Raw genomic sequence first — 22,161 nt, forward strand, 5'->3', positions numbered from 1 at the left:
CACAGCAGTTAATGGGACAGTTTGCTATAAAGCAATTGTGGTCAGCATGCAGTAAGTAACACACCACGCAGCAGAGAGCGGTGAGGGCAGCCTACCAGAATCAGTACAAAATTAACTCCAAAGTACAGTTATGAAAATTCAAATTCTGATAGACAGCAAGAAATAATCATCACATTCTCTGGCAGCCAAATGATGTCACTTTGGATTCCCCAAGCCCTTAAAGAGGGCTATTAAAGAAATGAGACTCTGTAGTACGGTCCTGCAATACAAAACAAATTATCTTTTGCAATGTAATACGAGTAACTGCCAATACATTAGTAATACTGTTTCTGAACAGAAAAACCATCCCAGATGAGAGCTGATGACACAAATACAGTATAAAAATGTTATCATTGGTCAGAAGGGTTGACTACAAGAATGGTAAATAGCAACTGGGCCAAACTGTTTCAAGGTGTGGGCCACAGAGGTTCATAGGTTCATAGGTTCATACTAGGCTATCTGCTCTAGGGCATTTATAAGCCTAGCCAGAGTGTGTTTGGCTTTCGCCACCCATTTTAAATTAATTTTGCTATGCCCTTTTTCGAGGTTAGTATACTGTGCCTCTGTCTAACAGTGACACAGAAGTGATACCCGGGGTAAACGTACGATCTCCCATCCACTCATCAAGATTCCTCTTGAAGAGAGTCAATGAGGGACTCTGCCTAACCTGGACTGGGATTTTATTCCAGAGTGAAGGGAGCCTCTGGGTTATGAATCTGTCCCTCCAGCATGTCCTATTTATTTCAGTGCTGAGGTTCAAGTCTCTTGAGCGCGTAGCTCAATGAGATTTGGATTTTCTGAGGTGCAGCATGTCCATTAATTACGGGTTGGACATGGCTTTATATGTCAGGCACAGATCGCCTCTGAGCAGGCGGTATGCCACTGAGTAGAGCTGGAGTTTCTTTAACTGGGCAGCATATGGCATCTGTTTGAGCCCTTTGATCCTCTTGGTGAGGTACTTTTGGGGTCTTTCCAGTTGCTGCAGGTGTCTGGTAAGGTACATCCCAAAAGGGCATTGTACTCAATTATGGGCCTGATGAGGGATGAGTAAAGAGGCACGATGACCTCCCTGATCTAGATGTGAATCCCTTCATGATTAGGTGGGCTATATAAAATGTTCTTCTAACCACTTTGGCCACGTGGTTGTCAAATGAGAGATTGCTATCAACTTGGGTCCCCAGGTCCCTAATTACTTCTTCTGTACTTAATGGATTACCACCTATGTGGTAATTTGTGGGCACTTTGTTTTGCCAAAGGGATGACTATACAATTTTTGGCATTTAGCTTGAGGCCATGGCTCTGGCACCAGTTGTCTGTTTCTATGAGGCCCTTTTGGAGGATGCTTGTGTCGGCTGGAGAGTCGATTATGGGGCCCAGTTTGCAGTCATCTGCGAACTTGGTCAGCCACAGTCCTTCCATGTTGGCCTGTACCTCCGAGAAATATATACCGAACAAGAGAGGTCCCAGGACTGAGCCTTGTGGGACACCACTTGTAACTGGTTTGGAGTCTGACATGGCTCCAGCAGTTCTAACCATGTGGGTTCTGTCCTTGAGCCAGTTGCAACCCATCTAGTGACATAGGGGTTTATATTTAAGCTGGTGAGCTTATCTATAATGCCCGAGTGGGGTATTGTATCGAAGGCTTTTGCGAGGTCCAGGTAGGCTGTGTGGACCACCTTCCCCTCGTCAATGGCCTTGGTGACTATTTCAAAGAAATTGACCAGGTTTAAGAGGCAGGATCTGCCCTTAACAAAGTCAAACTGGGTAGGATCCAGTGTCTGTAGGTCCCCAATATCTTTATTTATGAGGTCCATGATGATCCTTTCCATAGCTTTGCAGACCAAGCTAGTCAGGCTTATGGGGTGATAGTTTCCAGGATCCATTGAGGTACCACCTTTGTGGAGAGGGACCACTGTTGCTGTACGCCACTCTTTGGGTGCATACCCTGTAGTAAGGCTGAGATTGAACAGTAGTTTTATGTTTGAGTTTAGCTCTTCTTGGAGTTCATGTAGGACGCAGCCCGGGACACCATCTGGTCCCATTGATGCTGTGTTTTTTGCTTTGGAGAGGGCGGCTTTTACCTGAGCATCTGAGATGTCAGGGGGGCAGCACTCGAGGGGGGGGAAAAGTTTGCGCTGAACCTGTCAGCTAGGATGTTGGCAATGTCTGTGGGTTTGGTGTATTTTTTGTCATTTTGGACTAATTCTGAGCATATCTGGGAATTCCCACCCAGGTTCCTAACATAACTAAAGAAAGCCTTGTGATTATCCTTAGTGTCCTGTGCAATTTTTCTCTCGAAGCTGGCCTTAGACGATTTTATGAGTGCCCGTAGTTTTGCTAATACTGATCAGAGATGCCTTCCCTTTTGGGATTTTGCTCTATCATGTAGTAGCTTCCTCCTTCTATTGTATAGTTTGTTTATGGCTGGGGTCCACCAGACAGGACGTCTGCCTTTGGAGGATTGGGTCTTGGTTTTATTTGGGATTGCAAGATCCATGCATTCCTGAAGGTGTTCATAGAATGCGTTTATAAAGGATTCTGCAGTCTGGGCCATATTTTCCACAGGCCGGGGCTTTGAAGGATTCCACCTCAGTTTTGAGGAGTGTGAAATTTGCTTTAGAGAAGTTTTTCACTGTGGTTTTCTGGGCAGGGGTGGGGTCGGGATATGAATATCCAGTGAGATTAGTTTATGGTCTGATCTTACCAGTGAGGGATACACTTCTGGTCTGGAGCATAGAGTCCCCATGTTGGTGATGATCAGGTCCAGTATGTTTTCCCTCTTGTGGGAGTGGTAACAAGTTGTTCCATAGCATTTGAGTTTATAAATTCTAGGAACCTTTGGGCTAGGGTGTTGGAGCTAGAGTAATGCTCCCAGTCTATGTTTGGGTAGTTGAAGTCACCCAATATAATGGTGTTTGGAGAGACCTTCATATTTTCCAGTGTTCTCAGGAAGGCCGAGTGGGGTTCCTAGGTTTGGGAGGGTGGTCTGTAGCAGGCTATAAACTGGAAGGCAGTTTTACCCACTGTTAGTTGCACATGGATAGTCTCTGATGCTTTGTGCTGTGCCACCAACCTGGAGGTGTGGGTATCTTTGACGAATATTGATACTCCCCCTCATTTTGTGATTCGGTCCAAGTTTTGGGGCTGAAAAGCATGGTATGAGATATAACCTGGTAGTGCTGGGGTGCTCTCGGGAGCCTTGAACCAAGTTTCTGTTACTGCACAGATATCGATGTTCTCCATGCTAAGGAGAGTTTCGAGTGCATGCATCTTGAGGTTTAGACTTCTGGCGTTGAGTAGCATTACTCTTAGTTTCTTATCCCTTGTGATACCTATGGAGGTGGGTTTGTCTTTTGAGCCTTGCCTAAAAAGGCACTATGGGGTAGCAAGAGCCTTTGCCAATATCCGAAAGCCCAGGGTGACAGGTACAAGCCGTCCCTAGCGAAGCATCGTGGCTTGTCGAGCATGTCATCCCAGGCTGACAGGCATTGGATCCCCTTTGAATGACACCAATACTTAAGCCAATTGTTGAAATTGATCATCTTGTCTTCATATTGTGGCATCATTCTTGGTGAGGGTAAGATGCTACTCAAGGTCAGGGTCATACCGGCCTGGGCTACATACTCAGAGAGCTCCTCTATGTCTCTTTTCATGTAGTCCAGGGAGGTACGTCTCAGGTCATTCACACCAGCATGGACAATGACTGAGTCATATTTGTACTTGCCTTGGAGTGACCTGAGTGCTTGTGTTATGTGGTGGATCCTAGCGCCTGACAGGCAGCTCACCTGACCTTCTCCTTGTTCAGCCTGGTGAGCAGGACGTCAGTGTGCCTGATGATAGAGTCACCTATTACAAGTGTATCAGGTGTGTTGTTTAGCCTTAAGGGCTGTGACTGTTCGGCACACTGGCTTTGTGAGCTATGTGTTGCATGTGTTTTGTTTTGGGGTAGCGGTTGCTTGGGTGTCTGCTTTGGAGGTCTCTGCTGCTTAGGCAGATTTTTATTTTGAGCCTCCCAGTATGTTTTTGTGTGTTTATGTGTTTGGTTTGCTGTCGTGGTAGGTCTATGTGAGACTGGAATTGTAGTGAGTGTGGTTTCCTTCTCCTCCTGATTGGTTACGCCAGTACTGAGTTGAGAGAGCTTAGCCTCCAGTTTGGCTATATGGTTGCATCTCTCACATGTGTTGAATTTGTTGGGAGGAGGAGAGGGTTGTCCATGTACATGAGGCAGTTGTAACATTACCTCAAGATTCCCAAATTCACCAGCTGGACTGGAGAGGAGATTGACAACTGACCTTTGGACATGCTAGACTAGTATTGGGAATTCCTTTATAATTGAAAAAAAGGGCCAATGGGGAACAAGGTACTCAAGGGGAGTTTGTGAGGGTGTAGTGCTTTTAATTTTTTAGTGCTGACTTAGTGAGCAAGTGCCAGGTAACTTAAATGCAATGTGTTACAGGTAACTTAATTGCAAAAACGACAAACAGTAACTTTCTTTCAAGTGAAACAAGGATATAAGTACAGTAAGCAATGCAGATATCAGTAGGGATCCACAGAAGCGCTGAAAAGCCGCGTTTTAGGTGAAATTAGCGTTTCATGGAAATAAGCAAACAAACAACAAGCATACAAACAAAGCTAGATTCAGCAGGCCTGGATCTAGTCTATGCTACAGCAAACAAGGTGTACCAATTTCAGTAAGAAACAGTTCAAATATGCAGGCACTATAAGCCTTTAACCAGAAATTCCCAGTTCGGAAAGGCAGAGTCCAGCCTGTCCTCCCACAAGAGTGCAGACCACGAACCTTCTTAATGTAAAATAACTGGCCTGAAGCCCAAGTGCTTAAACCAGAACTAATACACTTTTAGAATAACAGACACTGAGCCCTCAATCAGCAGTTCCCAACTTAGAGGAATGTAAGCTACATGTCCTGCCACCACAGTGCAGACCAAAAACCTTCCTAATGTAAAACAACTGGTCTGAAGCCCAAGTGCTTAAACTAAAAGGCTTAGAATGAGTTACACCAAGCAGTAATAAATATAATTGAGTACTTTTAAGATGATGCAAAAGCAAAATAAAGTAGGAAGAAACACAAATACAGTAAAAGCAGATAAAAAAAAAAAAAAAAAAATTAAGTGGAAAGAGAGAAAGGAGTAGCAGAAACTAAGCTGATTGGCCTTCTCAAATGTTCTCCCTGTACTGGGTAGAATAAGGTAATGACACTAGACTGGGAGGAGGGTCCCAGATCAAATTTACACTAGGGGCGGGCAACTGCAAAGCCACCAACTATAAAAACACTATACCAACAGGGAGGGAGGGTGGGAAACAAACTGCAGAAATGTTTCTCACACCTGAAAAGCAGCAGTGAGCCTTTAAATGAAAGTTTTAAACAGCTAAAGGAGCCTCTAGAAAAAAAGAGTTTAACTGCAACAAGTTATTACAAACAAACAACCCAACATATGCTTAATAAAAGGTACACTGTTAAAACAAGACAGGGTACCTGGACAAGACATCGTAACCCGCTAAGAAATTGTTGACAAGGGGAAGACCTACTGCAAAGTGAAGAGACTATTAAATATAAAATAAATATTATGGATGTGACGACCACTACCAATTATCCAGTGGCAGCAACCCCAAAAATCCTAATAGCACTAATAGCACAACTTGTGTATAAAAGGAACATCTAAATGATGAGGAAAGACTGACAATTCACAGAGAAAGATGACCTACCAGCATTATAGCTCAGGTCAGATGTTAAGCCAGGCCACGTAACAATCATTTCTAAAATGCAGTCAGCAAACAATGTTGCATTTATGCAGCAATGACAGACCACATGTTTAAGCTACAGAGATGTAAGTGTCATACATCCCTAGTGGAGGATAGCCCTAAATGACCTAACCAGGTCACTGTTACAGTTCTGCTGTGGACAAAGGGATGCTATGCTTAACACCTGAAAAAAACATCCCTCAAAGGCTAAATGCAAAATAGTGTATTTCTGATACAAAAATAGCACAATGTTTCTAAAAATGAATGTGAAAGTTTTGCAGGCAGCAAAAAAGTACTTCTGTATGGGTGCTTCATTCAAGAAGAAAAGCTCTAGCCATTGAGTAGCAAGGCTTGTTTAGCAAATTGTGTAAATTAATATGTTTTTCAAATCAAATGGAGTAAAGAACATTTGTCCCAAAAGAGTTTTTGTTTTGAATCTGAAAACTGCTTTCAATATGGTAAGGAACTTACGTATCCCCTGTGAGTCCTTGTTTACAGTTGCAGATAAATGTGCTTCCGATGGGGTCACACGATCCACCATTCAGACAAGGATTTGGGAAGCAAGCAGTAATCTCAATCTCACAGCTTCTTCCTGTGAACTGGGACAGGCAGCTACACTGATAACCTGAAAAAGAAAAGGAGACGAAAACGTTTATCACAATTTAAAGATACATCTGATATAAATAATATAAATAAATCTGCAGAGAAGCAGTTTTCTATATCATTCACTACCTTCATGGTTCAATCTATGAGAAATGCTTCTAAAAATATGTGGAGTAGGTGAATGGGGTCTGTTGCTAAATATATTTCACAAACAAAAACTGACTTATTTTAAATCCAGACCCCTGGGACTAGTGCCCCAGTTCAGAAGTCTAACCATTGTCGGGTAGAAACTGTTCTTGAATCTTGTAGTCCTGGAGCGGATGCTGTGATATCTTCTGCCCGATGCCAGATGTTTAACAGTCCATGCGCAGGATATGTGTTGTCTTTATTATTTTGGTGGCCCTTTGGATGCTTCTTGCAGAGTAAAGTTGTTGTATTGATGGGAGACTGGAACCCATTACCTTCTCTGCAACCTTCACCACTTTCTGTGGCGCCTTCCTTTCTATAACTGTGCAGCTTCCAAACCACACTGTGAAGTTGCTGGTGAGGATGCTCTCTATTGCACCTCTACAGAAGGTGGAGAGGATATGAGGAGGAAGCTTAGCTTTCTTCAGCCTTCTCAAAAAGTGGAGGCATTTGTATGCTTTCTTGACCGGCTGGCTGGCATTTCCCAACCACGAGAGATCCTCTGATATGTGTACACCCAGGAATTTCGTACTCTTACCCTCTCCACACTCTCACCATTGATCATGAGCACTGGATGGTTTGTTCTCCTTTTCCTGAAGTTGATGATAATCTCTTGGGTCTTGCTTACATTCAGGTCATGGTTGTTCCTCTCAAGCCAACTGATTAGAGATGCCACCTCATCTCTATACTCCTTTTCATATTCTTTTGTGATGAGCACCATGACAGTGGTATCATTAGCAAACTTAATGATATGGTTGGACTTGTGCTTAGCATAGCAGTCATGGGTCAGGATCGTGAATAACAGTGGGCTGAGAACACATCCCTGTGAAACCCCAGTGTTAATTGTGATGCACTTTGATGTGTTCTTACCTGAACACATGGTCTGTGGTCTCTCAATCAGGAAGTCCAGGATCCAGTTACATTGATGTTTACTGATTCCTAAATGTGTCAGTTTTTCTATCAGCTGCATTGGTACGGTATGGTACCACCATATTAAATGCAGAGCTGAAGTCTATGAATAGCATCCTCACATAGTTGTCTTTGACCTCTAAATGCTCAATGGAAATGTGTAGTGCTAGTGATATGGCATCAGTCGTGGATCTGTTGTCTCTGTATGCAAACTGCAGAGGGTCAAAATCGGGAGGTAGGCCTGATGACAGATGCTTTGTGATCAGTCGCTCATAACATTTCATAACCGTGGATGTCAGAGCAACTGGTCTGTAGTCATTAGGGCTGGAGAGGGTGGTTTTCTTAGGTAGTGGGATGATGTTAGTTTCATTGAGCATGAGGGTACTTTTGCCATGGCAAGAGAGGTGATAAACATTTCCATGAGCAGATGGCTTAATGATTAAGGTCTTTGCCTCCCATGCACAAGGTTCGATCCTGACCGCCAACCAATGCCTGTTTGGAGTTTGCATGTTCTCCCTGTGTCTCCATTGGGTTTCTCCCATGTCCGAAAAACATGCTAAGTGTTTCCATCTCAAACTCACCAATGAATGGAGCTGTGGGCAGCAGCACAGACTCTCCATAGTGCCCTATAGGGGGAAGAGTTGTATAGACCAACCACTTTGGGCATTTACTGTGGTGTGCAGTATCCTCAAGATAGGAGAACACAGATCACAGACTGCATGCTGTGGCAGGGCTAGCCAATCGACACTGTAAAATATGGCTCTAGGTGATTCGGTCATGTTGACTAATGTCACCAAAAATGGGCAGTTACCGGTGATAAGTGGGTTGAGGACCCTGCCTACTCTCTGACCCATGCCAGGGTCCATTGCTAACGGTGGGAGGGGTATATGTGCCCCTATTAGCCAGTATGTGCCCACCATGAAGCCCAGCAGCCCTGGGTCAATAAGCTACTGGCCGGCCGGTGTCTAGTTGCTCAGTCTGGGTTACCTGGGATAGCTCTGTTGAGAGAAAGCTGGATGTAAAACCAACCAACCAGCCAAACATGAACTAAGAATTGCTATGCTTAATGTAGGTTTATTGACAGGCTGCAGCTTGGAAGTGGATGGCATGATGATATGGAGGAGGCTGGACATCCTATGCATCCAAGAGATGAGATGGAAGGGCAGTGCAGCAAAGCCATTTGGCTTAGGATCCAGACTCTGCTACTCAGGTGGGGGACAGGCTAGAAATGGTGTAGGAATTGTGGTGAGAGAGAGGCTTCAGAAGGCAGTGAGGGATATCATCAGAATTAATGATAGGGCAGTATTCATAATCTCAGCCTATGCTCCACAGCAGGGTTGTGATAGTGAGGAAAAGAGTGCATTCAGACAGCAGTTGCAGGACCTACTAGATAAAGCAGGACAACATGAATTGGTGTTGAAAATGGGTGACTTGAATGCACATATTGGGAGAGACAGAACAGGATATGAGGACTGCCTGGGTCCACATGGGTGGGATAGCAGGAATAAGGAAGGAGAAGCCATTCTAGATTTCTGTCTGGCAAATGGCTTGATAGTAGCCAACACAAGGTTCAGAAAGAGAGACAGTCACAAGATCACATACAAGAATAGCCAACATGCAACTCAGGTAGACTTCCTCCTAGCAAGGAAAAGGCACTGGGGTAGAATACATGATTGCAAAGTCATCCCTAGTGAAACAGTTGGCCCACAGCATAAACCATTAGTTGCCACAATCAACTGCAAGCAGTGGTCAGAGAAGGCTCTAAGGTTAATAGAGACCAGGCTGAAGATCTGGAAGTTGACTGGACAGAAAGTACAACAGTTCAAGGAATTGTACAGGGCTCTAGCACCCCAAGAAGAGGAGGAAATATGTGGAGTTGAAGAAGAATGGCAGCGCCTCAAAACAGCATGTGCGAAGACTACAGAACAGATATGTGACTGAGCCAGGTATGGAAATAAGGTACATAAGGAAAGCTGGTGGTGGAATGCAGAAGTCCAGGAAGTCATCAAAAGAAAGGAGTGCAGGAAGAAGTGGGAGACAGAAAAGACTGACCAGGCTAGGAAGGGCTACTGGTTGGCTAACAAAGAAACTAAGAAAGAAGTTGCAATAGCAAAGAATTGGGCGTCGGAGGCACTGTACCAACTTTTGGAAAGTGATTCAGTAAGGGACACAAATAAACTATGTCACGATGCAAGGCAAAGACAGAAAGATAAAGAAGATAGTCAGACTCCCTTCATAAGGGATGCCAGCAACGACCTGCTCACCAGTCCACAGGACATCCAAGGCAGATGGAAGGAGTATTTCCAGCAGCTTCTGAATGAAGAAAACCCTACAGAAGCTGTACTGCCCCAGAAACAGCCTACAATGGGAGAAGAAGAGGAGCCCACCCTAGAAGAAGTAAGAGTAGCACCAAGGAAGATGAAGTCAGGGAAAACAGCAGGCTCAGATGAGGTCACAGCAGATATGATAAAGATGCTGGGTGAGATTGGGGAGAATTGGCTCCTGAGGGTACTAATAGCAGTGTGGAGAGAAAGGTATATCCCAGATGACTGGAGATTAAGCATACTTGTGCCAGTGTACAAGAACAAAGGGGACATCCACAACTGTGGGCAGTACAGAGGCATCAAACTCCTACCACATTGCATGAAAGTTCTGAAGAGGGTGACTGATAAACAGATATGTAGAATAGTAAAATATAAGATGGGAGATAAACAGTTTGGATTCAGATCAGGATGCAGTACAACTGACCCAATGTTTCCATTGAGACAGATACTTGAGAAGAAGCTAGAGATGAGGAGAGAGTCCAACTGGGCATTCCTAGACTTGGATAAAACATATGACAAGGCCCCAAGAAAGCTGATCTGGGCAGTACTGCGGTGGTTTGAAGTCCCAGAAATATTGGTGGAATTAGTGCAGACTATGTACAAGGACCCAGTGACTCAAGTACGAACAGTGTTCGGCCACACAGAGGGGTTCCCAGTGGGAGTGGATGTACACCAGGGTTCAGTTCTGAGCCCACTGCTGTTTTACTGGTGATGGACTACATTAGCAAACAAGTTGGAGGGGGACAGATCAACAAAGCTGCAATATGCAGACAATGTGGCAGCACAGGCAGACTCTGAGCTAGAACCTCAGCAAAGGATAGAAGAATGGAATGCAAATCTAAAGCCACATGGGATGAAACTAAGCACAGATAAGATGGTGGTAATGGGAACAAACTGGGGAAATCAGAAGAAGCTGAGAATAGAGATAGAAGGTAAGATAGTGGAACATGTAAAAAGCTTCAAGTATCTGGGAGGGGTGGTTGAAGAGAAGGGTGGTCTAAATGAAGAGGTCAAAGCTAGAATCGGAGGGGCTGCAGCCAACTGGCATAGAGTGTCAGGTGTAGTATATGACAGAAGAATGCCAAAGAAGCTGAAAAGTAATGTGTACAAGACAGTGGTGCGACCAGTACTACTGTATGGTACAGAAAACTGGGCAGTAAAGGCAGAACAGGTGAAGAAGCTAGAGATGATGGAAATGAAGTGCCTGAGAAAGGTGGTAGGATGCACACTGTGGGACAGACAAAGAAATGAGTGCATAAGAGCAGAAGCCAAAGTAGCTCCAATTGCAGAAAAGATCAAAGAGAACAGATTACGGTGGTTTGGGCACATGTGTAGAAAAGCAGAAGACAATCTGGTGAGGAAGATTTGGGACAGACAGGAAGAAGGTAAGAGGAAGCGAGGACGTCCAGCAAAGAGGTGGATGGATTTTATGAAAGAAGATCTGCAACAGTCAGGCATGAGTATTGAAGAAGGCAGGAGTGTAGCACTGAATCAAGATATTTGTCGACAGTAAACATGATACCCCAAATCCCATGTCGAAAAATTGGAATAAGGGGGCTGATGATGATGATGTGCACAGTTGATCAGCATAGCCTTTTAACACCTTACCCGTATGTTGTCTGGGCCAGCAGCCTTCCTGGGATTCACCTTCCTTAGTTCTGTTCTTACCTCCTCTGTGCTGAGGCTGAGTACAGCATCCTGCTCATCAGTGGGTAGCTTTAGTGCCAACCTGTTGTTTCTCTCCTCAAATCTACTAAAGATGATGTTGAAACTGTCCAGGTATTTGATGCTGTTCTCACACTGTGCTGACCTGATTTTGTAGTCAGTGATCTCCTGTATGCCTTGCCATAGTCTCATTGCATCCTTAATGCCGTCAAAGTGGCTCTGCACCTTTCTGCCATACACCCTCTTAGCCTCCTTAAAACTATAAAAGGCCACTCAAACTTCTGTCATTATAATCCACTACTATCAGTCAGTGTGCACAGTCTCTGCAGAAGCAAGTCATCTGAATAATTTCACATCAAAAAAGATCTGCAACTAATGAAGTTGCTGCTAGCAAACACCTTTATATTTCACTGTTTCATCTACAAATTCAGTTCTTACTGCCGTTGAAGAATAAATTGCCTAATTTACATAAAAAAATAATGGTAAGCTGGTAATATTGCAATAGGGAACTGATGGCAAACCAACAAGTTCATAGTTACTTGGCATCTCATCCAAAGAGGACACATGCAGGACTGCAGCACCTCCACCCCCCCCCCGAAGTACAACACAGTATCGGCAATCCCTCTACAAGGTGTGGGAATTGAACCCACAGCCTTCTGTATCAAAAACGAGTATGCTACCTATTGTACTAATAACACTGCTTTCAAATTTTATAGCATAGTGACAACGTGACAACCATTTGCTAAACAAAAGAGCTGTACAATGAAAACAGACTTAGCATGAGCAACAATAAACTTCTCTTCTCTTGCTCACAATTCCTTGAAAATCATTATTTGTATGGCCATTGTTTTAGGGGAGTTTATGTTTTAATTCATTAAAGAATAGCGTTTTTATTTTGTTTGTGGCATGCTTTGTTGGTGCACTGAGATTTTTTACCAATTCCTTGAAAATGCCCTGAAGTAGTTGGTGTTGGTGTACAGGATTCAGGCTCTTATTTCCTGTAACCAAGGTACAGGGTTTGAGCCTGGGTAAATTAAGTAACCTGGTATTCTTAACTAGGTCATTTTATAGGGTATATATTATAACAGCGAACGCTTAAAACAGCGAACACTGTATAAGTGACCCTAAAATGTCAAAACGGCAAAATGCCGAACACACAGAACAGCGATTTTTTTCCCAGGGAAAAAAAATCGCTGCTCCATAAAAAAACCCCCCAAAAAACAAACACAAAATAAAGTAGGGAGCTTCGCCCCCCACACCCCCTACTTAAATATATCAACTCCGAGATTGCACCATAGTGAAGGAAATAGCAAAGTTCAGAAAACGGCCCAGTGATTTTTTTTTTCCCTGGGAAGAAAAATCTCTGTTCCGTATGTTCGAGATTTCACCACTTCAAATAAAAAGGTTCGATTAAACAGCATTCGCTATTTTAAGCATTTGCTGATTTAATAGGGAACCCATTTTATAAATACACACACACACACACACACCCCTACCTTTAACCTTCATTCGTTGGGAAGAATTACCTTATTGATATATTGGTTGTTTTACTCCGCAGGAACATGCGGTTTAAATTCCATATGCGGAATTAGAAAAGAAAAGAAGAAGCAAGCAATAAACAGTAGGGGTGTGTGTGTGTGTGTGTGTGTGTGTGTGTGTGTGTGTGTGTGTGTGTGTGTGTGTGTGTGTGTGTGTGTGTGTGTGTGTGTGTGTGTGTGTGTGTGTGTGCATTAACACACACATGCAGGGATGTAATAGTATTCTTAAAGAAGAATGCCCTTAAAGAAGATATGTATTTTTTTGTTTTACTTTTTATTTTTTAATTAAAAAGTAAATGTTGTGGCAGCCCCTTGGCCAGCAGGCCCCATCCCAACCAGTGGGCCCTAAATGACTGCCTAGGCCACCTAACATTGGATCTGGCTCTGCTCCTAGGCATTTTATGTTGCAAATCAATAAAATCTAAGATATGCAAATAATACACTGTAACACCAACAGCTTAAAATATGGATACTCAGTATTTTATCATGGTTTAAGTAGAGGTAGAAGAGCAATTAGTCATCTTAAGGATACACATTGAGATTTCCCACCTGTCATCTCAGCATTTTGTAAACTCATATTTAATAATGTTACTGCACAATGCCCACATGTCCACACTCCTTGTCATACAGACTTTTCTTAAGCAGTTAGACCTATCAACTTTTTTTAGGTGACTGGATGCATTAACTTTCATATGTCTAATATGCCATCCGGGAAAGTAAAGTAACAATCACAATGTAGGTATTATAGCAAACAACATGAAAGAAACATTAACAGTTTTACAAGAATAACAGAATCAGCAGTGAAACATAAACCACTGAGTCTGTCACTGCATAAAGTCACCATGTAGAGTCAGGTATAACAAATGTATGATAGAGTGCAGTCAGATGCATCAGACATACCCGTGAGTCATCACTATTTCTGCCCCTGTGTATCTTTAGAGTGACAGTGTTTCATCACTGTGAATTTCATTGCTGTACAAATGTATTGTGCAAGCCGGTGGTACTTTTTTTGTTTTTTTCTCCCTTTTCATAACTGTTGTGCAATGGTGGAGTTGGGATGTATGATTTTGTGGGGTGTGGGGGGGGGTTTGCCCCCCTGAAAAAAAAAAAAGATTTTTGGTGTTTTTTATGTTTTTCTGGCTCACTGTTTTTGGTATATAATTTACTATTAACTGTTGTTTGCAGATGACATTGTGATCTATAGTGAGAGTAGGGAACAGGTGGAGGAGACCCTGGAGAGGTGGAGATATGCTCTAGAGAGAAGAGGAATGAAGGTCAGCAGGAATAAGACAGAATATATGTGTGTGAATGAGAGGGAGGATAGAGGAATGGTGAGGATGCAGGGTGTAGAGGTGGCCAAGGTGGATGAGTTTAAATACTTGGGATCAACACTTCAGAGTAATGGTGAGTGTGGAAGAGAGGTGAAGAAGAGAGTACAGGCAGGATGGAGTGGGTGGAGAAGAGTGTCAGGAGTGATTTGTGACAAACGAGTACCAGTAAGAGTGAAAGGGAAGTTCTACAAGAGGGTAGTGAGACCAGCTATGTTGTATGGGTTGGAGACAGTGGCGTTGACATAAAGGCAGGAGTCAGAGCTTGACGTGGCAGAGTTGAAGATGTTAAGATTTGCACTGGGTGTGACGAGGATGGACAGGATTAGGAATAAGTATATTAGAGGGTCAGCCCAGGTTGGAAGGTTTGGAGACAAAGCCAGAGAGGCAAGATTATGTTGGTTTGGACATGTGCTGAGGAGGGATGCAGAGTATATTGGGAAAGAGAATCTAAGGATGAAGCTGCCAAGTAACAGGAAAAGAGAAAGGCCTAAGATAAGATTTATGGATGTTCATAGGTTCATAGGTTCATAGGTTCATACTAGGCTATCTGCCCTGGGGCAATTATAAGCCTAGCCCGATTCTGTATGGCTTACGCCACCCCTTGATTTGAGTATACTGTGCCCTTTTTAAGGTTTAGTTTACTGTGACTCTGTCTAATAGTGACACGGGAGTAATCCCTGGGACAAACCTACGATCCCCCATCCACTTATCGAGATTCTTCTTGAAGAGATTCAGTGAGGTGCTCTGCCTCACATGAACTGGAATTCTATTCCAGAGCGAAGGGAGCCTCTGGGTTATGAACCTGTCCCTCAGGCAAGTTCTATTTATTTCTGTGCTGAGGTTTAAGTCCCTCAAGCGTGTGGCTCTAAGGGATTTAGATTTACTGAGGTGGAGCATGTCCATTAATTCTGGATTTGACATAGCTTTGTATGTCAGGCATAGATCGCCTCGAAGTAGGTGGTATGCAACTGAGTAGAGCTGGAGTTTGTTTAACCGAGCAGCATATGACATCTGGTTGAGACCCTTGATCCTCTTGGTGAGATACTTTTGGGGTCTTTCTAATTGCTGCAGGTGTCGGGTAAGGTACATCCCAAAAGGGGCATTGTATTCTATGATGGGCCTGATGAGGGATGAATAAAGGGGCACGATTACCTCTCTTGATCTAGATGTGAAACCCTTCGTGATGAGGTGGGCTATGTAGAAGGTCTTTCTAACCACTTTGGCAATGTGGTTTTCAAAGGAGAGATTGCTATCAACTTGGGTCCCCAGGTCCCTAATAACTTTCTCTGTACTTAATGGGTTTCCACCTATGTGGTAATTTGTGGGCACATTGTTTTTGCCAAAGGGTATGACTATACATTTTTGGCATTTAGCTTTAAACCATGGCGCTGGCACCAGTTATCTGTCTCTGTGAGACCTTTTTGAAGGATGTTTGTGTCAGCTGGAGAGTTGATTATGGCGCCCAGTTTGCAGTCGTCTGCGAACTTGGTGAGCCATAGTCCTCCCACATTTGCCTGTACCTCGGAAAAGTATATACCGAACAAGAGTGGTCCCAGGACAGAACCCTGTGGGATGCCACTTGTGACCGGTTTCGAGTCTGACATGGCTCCAGCAACTCTCACTCTGTGGGTTCTGTCTTTGAGCCAGTTTGCGACCCATCTTGTGGCATGGGGGTTTATATTTAAGCTGGATAGCTTATCTATGATGCCCGAGTGGGGTATTGTGTCAATTGCCTTTGCAAGGTCCAGATAGGCTGTGTGGACTACCTTCCCTTCATCTATGGCTTTGGTGACTGTTTCAAAGAAGTCAACCAGGTTCAAAAGGCAGGATCTGCCCTTGACAAAGCCGAACTGGGTAGGATCTAGTGTCTGTAGGTCCCCAATGTCTTTGTTTATGAGCTCCATGATGATCCTCTCCATAGCCTTGCAGACTAAGCTAGTCAGGCTTATGGGGCGATAGTTTCCAGGGTCCGTAGAGGCTCCACCTTTGTGGAGTGGGACCACTGTTGCTGTACGCCATTCTGTGGGCACATATCCTGTAGTGAGGCTGAGATTGTATAGCTGTTTTATTTGAGGGATTAGTTCCTCTTGTAGTTCATGTAGGACGCAACCTGGGACGCCATCTGGTCCCATGGAAGCAGTGTTTTTGCTTTGGAGAGGGCAGCCTTCACCTGAGCATCTGAGATGTTTGGGAGGCAGCCCTCTGCCGGGATAGATACTTGCTCTTTTGGGGAGGGGGAGAAGTTTGCACTGAACCTGTCTGCCAGGATATTGGCGATGTCTGTGGGTTCAGTGTATTTTTGTCGTTTAGAATCAACTCAGAACAAGTCTGGGAGTTGCATCCCAGGTTTCTAACATAACTGAAAAAAGCCTTATGATTGTCTTTGGTGTCCTGTGCAATTTTTCTCTCGAAGCTGGCCTTGGAGGATTTTATGAGGGATCGTAATTTTTTGCTAGTACTGATCAGAGATGCCTTCCCTATTAGGGATTTTGCTCTATCATGTAGTAGCTTCCTCCTTCTGTTGTACAGTTTATTTATGGCAGGGGTCCACCAGACTGGACGCCTGCCTTTGGATGATTGGGTCTTGGTTTTGTTTGGGATAGCATGATCCATGCATTCCTGGAGATGTCCATAGAATGCATTTATATAGGATTCTGCAGATTGGGCTGTAGTTTCCACTGGCCCTGGGGCCTTGAAGGATTCCACTTCGGTTTTGAGAAGTGAGAAGTTCGCTTTTGAGAAGTTTTTCACTGTGGTTTTCTGGGCTGGGGTGGGGTCGGGATGTGGACATCCAGTGAAATTAATTTATGGTCTGATCTTACCAATGAGGAATATACTTCTGGTGTGGAGCATAGAGTCCCCATGTTGGTAATGATCAGGTCTAGTATGTTGTCCCCTCTTGTGGGAGTGGTGACTAGTTGTTCCATAGCATTTGAGTTTATAATTTCCAGGAATCTTTGGGCTAAGGTGCTGGGGCTTGAGTAGTGCTTCCAGTCAATGTTTGGGTAGTTGAAGTCACCCAATATAATGGTGTTCAGAGAGATCTTCATGTTCTCCAATGTTTTCAGGAAAGCCGAATGGGATTCCTGACTTTGAGAGGGTGGTCTGTGGAATGCTATAAACTGAAAAGCAGTCTTGCCCACTGTTAGTTGCACATGGATGGTCTCCAATACTTCGTGCAATGCCACTAACCTGGAGTTGTGGATATCCTTGATAAATATGGAAACTCCCCCTCCTTTTGTGGTTCGGTCCGGGTTTTGGGGCCGAAAAGCATGATAAGAGGTATAGCCTGATAGTGCTGGGGTGCTCTCTGGAGCCTTGAACCAGGTTTCTGTCACTGCACAGATATCGATGTTCTCCATACTGAGGAGAGCTTCGAGTGTGTGCATCTTGAGGTTAAGACTTCTGGCGTTTAGCAGCATTACCCTTAGTTTCTTGTTCCTTGTGCTGTCTATGGGGGTGGGTTTGACTTTTGAGCCTTGCCTAAAAAGGCACTATAGGGGTGGCAAGAGCCTTTGCCAATATCCGAAAGCCCAGTGGTGACAGGTGCAAGCCATCCCTAGCGAAGCAACGTGGCTTGTCGAGCATGTCATCCCAGGCTGACAGACACTGGATCCCCTTTGAATGACACCAAAATTTTAGCCAATTGTTAAAATCGATCATTTTGTCTTTGTACTGTGGCATCATTCTAGGTGAGGGTAAGATGCTGCTCAAGGTCAGGGTCATACCAGCCTGGGCTACATGATCAGAGAGCTCCTCTATGTCTCTTTTCATGTAGTCCAGGGAGGTACGTCTCAGGTCATTCACACCAGCATGTACAATGACTGAGTCATATTTGTATTTGCTTTGGAGTGACCTGAGTGCTTGCGTTATGTGTCGGATCCTAGCACCCGACAGGCAGCTCACTGTGACCTTCTCTTTATTCAGCCTGGTGAGCGGGACGTCAGTGTGTCTGACAATAGAGTCACCTATAACAAGAGTATCAGGTGTGTTATTAAGCCTTAAGGGCTGTGGCTGCTTGGCACACTGACTTTGTGGGTTATGTGTTGTGTGTGTTTTGTTTTGAGGTAGCGTTTGCTTGGATATCTGCTTTGGAGGTCTCTGTTGCTTAGGTAGATTTTTATTTAGAGTCTCCGAGTATGTTTTTGTGTATTTATGTGTTTGGTTCGCTGATGTGGTGGGACTATGTGATACTGGAATTGTGTTGTGTGAGGTTACCTTCTCCTCCTGACTGGTTACACCAGTTTTGAGATGAGAGAGCTCAGCCTCCAGTTTGGCTAAATAGTTGCATCTCTCACATATATTTGAACCTGTTTGGAGGAGGAGAGGGTTGTCCGTGTACATGAGACAGTTGTAACATTGCCTCAAAATTCCCAGATTCACCAGCTGGACTGGAGAGGAAACCATTGACTGACCTTTGGACATGCTAGAGTAATAGGGAAACTGAATTTAAGACGTGGGTGTGGGTGAGAGAAGACATGCAGGTGGTTGGTGTGACAGAGCAAGATGCAGAGGACAGGAAGAAATGGAAACAGTTGATCTGCTGTGGCGACCCCTGACGGGAGCAGCCGAAAGAAGAAGAAGATTAACTGTGCAGAAAGACCATTCTTTGCATAAATAGGTATAGGCTTTTCACATTACTGTCTATGGACTATGCAGTGGTGCAGCTGTTGCATTGTCATCTCACAGCAAGAGGTTCTTCAGTTTGAATCTTAGCTGGAGTGAACTCTGTGCAGAGTCTGCATGTCCTCTCTGCATCTGTGTGGGTTTACTCCGGGTGCTCCAGTTTCCTCCCACATGACAAAGACATGCATATGGAACATTTCTCCCCTGGCCTCTGCTGAAAACTGGCTTTGTTCCAAGTTGGACTCGGTAAACAAATGTTAAATGAAATAAATTGTAAACAAAGAACTAAAGGTCAAACACAGATATGTATTCAGGGTAGACAAATATATTTGCAATAAGAGAGCAATCTGCAACAAGTGCCACAACACAGTAATGTTCAGCAAATGTCACAAGAGAGTAATGTCCAATAAGTATCACAATAGATTAATGTTGAGCAAGTGCCACAAGAGAGTAATCTGCAACAAGTGCCACAAGAGAGCAATGTGCAGTAAGTGCCACAAGAGAATAATCTGCAACAAATGTCACAAGAGAGTAATGTGCAGTAAGTGCCACAAGAGAGTAATCTGCTACAAGTGTCACATACAAAGACCAAAATCACTGAGTGGTATGCAGAAAGACAATGAAGGATGTGTTTGTTATAATGGTTAAGGTCTTCACCTCATAAATACAAGATACTGGGTTTGATTCTGACTTCCAGTTACTATCTACACAAAATGGCCCTTCAGGGCAGTTTGCCCAAAATTCATGTATTAGTGGTACAGATTATTGGTTTAACAACAAAATCTATGAAGCAGTGCAAAATGTAAAATCATAAAATATATGGAAGAACTTTTTGAAAATACAATCCACAGAGTCAGCAGGTGGGAAAACACAAAATGTTGGGTGGGAGGCATTTTTACATGGAATAAATGTTCTTGTCTTGCCTGCTGTCTTCTCTTTCTCTCCCCTCTACTTGTGGTGAAACACTTCCCACACACATTCTCTCACATGTTTCTCCAAATGCCTTTGCCTCCACAGACCACTGCTCTATTTATAAAATTCCAGCTGACTCTTATTGAATGCTTTCTCAAGACCCATGAACAATAGTGGCATTTTCTTACATTCTCGATACCCTTTTGATCAACATTGTTCTATATAGACAGAAACAGTTTATAAACATGGTTTAAAATTGAAATGGATCTATATAAAGCTGGATCTGAGTGTCTTTACCATCTTAGGGTAATTCAGTTGCCATAATTTTCTTCCAAAATGCTGATACTGTCCCTCCTTTAAAATATTGATAAAACCGTCCAGATCTTTTTCATCCTTCCTAAGTTCCAAACTTTCACAGGAATGCCATGTAGTCCTGGAGAATTCCTTGTTGATCGACTATACACTCCCCTTTTTATCATCTTTTCCTCACAGCTATTGATTGTTGAGCATCAGCTTCCTCTAATCTTTATGTAACTAAATCTTCCATAAATGTTTCCCAAGTTTATTTTGACAGGTGTTAAAGCCAGCTTTAATAAAACATCATCACAGAGGACTAAGCAGGATCTTTGGCTGTCCCCACAATCAGATTTAGCAACCTTTTAGATGAATGACAGGTCCATTTAAAGAGGAAGGAACAGTGCAGCCTTAACTATGGTTGCAATTAATAGCAGAAGGCAATGTCCTAACATTCAAAACCAGTTTAGAATTATGCTTTGTGGAAGCAGACTGGAGTATTTGTGGTGCAGAGGTTTAGAAAATTAAAAACGAATTTACAGTAGTATCTGGCCACAATGGAATCCTCTGCACCAATGAAAACTCTGGTAGTGGACATACTGGGCCAGGTACATTTAAGTGAAAACAAAGCGATAGCCACTGTATCTGGGTTTCTAGAGTGTTCTGGGAGATCTACTACATTTCTTAGACTGTATTTACTGGTGAGAGGTTGAAGACTCTGGTGAGGATTTACTGACTGCACCTGACAAAGCTATGATGTGATATGCCCCCTTCATGCTGTAAATTCTACTTTCTTTACAATTTTTGTCTGATATATGCTTCATTTCTCATTTCCTACCCACAGCATGTACTAATTCACCTTTCTGGTAACTGTGTCTAGTCCTGGCAGCATTACAGCAAAATGATATGCAGACTGAACACACATATATATCCTCCTTCTGGGCAGAGGAGAAAACAGACTATCAAAGTGTGTGGTATATGAATATAACTTTGCCACCTCATGTCTGATTATTTGCAGTTCTGATCACCACTTGCATCCTATTATCTCAGGCTTGCTTTGGGGGATACAGACAACTGTATGTCATTAAAGCATGAAAGAAAGCAGATCCTGTTAGGGTCACTGATTGGTAGACCTTAACTTCTATATACTATGTTCAAGGAACTATTTATTTTGCATATAAAAAGGTATAATTTTTACGACTGTAAAGGTAAGGTTCAAGCTTGGTAACTGCAGTAAAAAAAATACCCCAAAATGTTGAAAGTATATTGTGATTATCAGCTACTTAAATGTTTTTAATCTTAAATTAAGAAATTTGTTATATAGATATGGCAGATGCAGGTTATGGAAAGTTATATAAAATGTTACAGCAATTTTAAAGTCCATAACCTCAGGAAATTACAAGTATTCTTCATATTCTGAGATCACTGAGATTCAAGGTTGTATATGTATAAATGGGTTCCCTTCAGAAGATTAATAATAACAAATAAAACAATATGAGAACAGAGGCAGTAACAAAAATAATCAAGGCAGGAACACCCAGAGTATTGCACAAATCCACAGTTTAATAACTCAAAAGTTGAGACAGGATATACAACAAAAATTAAAATTTCCGCCTTAAAATTAAGGCTCGTTTTTTTTTTCATCACAACCATCTCTCAATCAATAAAATCGAGAAAAATCCATAATTAAATTAAAAAATAAAAAATTTTTTGCTCCAAAATCAGCCCATCACAAAACCAATCAACAACCAGAATAGTCAAAAATCATAAAAATTAAAAAAATTAAAAATAAAAAAAACATTTAATATCTGTACTTTTTCCATTAATAAAAAAATTAAAAAATGAACTATATTTATACATAAATACAATTTCATTAAAATCTGAACAGTGCAAGATAATAAATTCATAAGTATATGTTAAGAGACTTTTAGTATTTAAAGCCACCGAATCAAAAATAATAATTATATCTTTTGT

General features: G+C 42.8%; 1 protein-coding gene across 3 annotated transcripts in view; it reads right to left on the bottom strand.

Moving 5' to 3' along the window:
* Nucleotides 1-22,161, bottom strand: part of FAT3 (FAT atypical cadherin 3) — a 2,670,157-nt gene that overhangs the window by 98,943 nt on the left and 2,549,053 nt on the right. For all 3 annotated transcript variants that reach the window (XM_044072199.1, XM_044072198.1, XM_044072200.1), the window contains exon 23: nt 6,271-6,424. In XM_044072199.1, the coding sequence (XP_043928134.1) occupies nt 6,271-6,424 (154 nt within the window). The remainder of the gene's footprint in view (nt 1-6,270; nt 6,425-22,161) is intronic.

The sequence above is a fragment of the Protopterus annectens genome, chromosome 5.part0 (genome assembly GCF_019279795.1).
Source record: "Protopterus annectens isolate FY-2018-M chromosome 5.part0, PAN1.0, whole genome shotgun sequence".
NCBI classification, from domain to species: Eukaryota; Metazoa; Chordata; order Ceratodontiformes; family Protopteridae; genus Protopterus; species Protopterus annectens.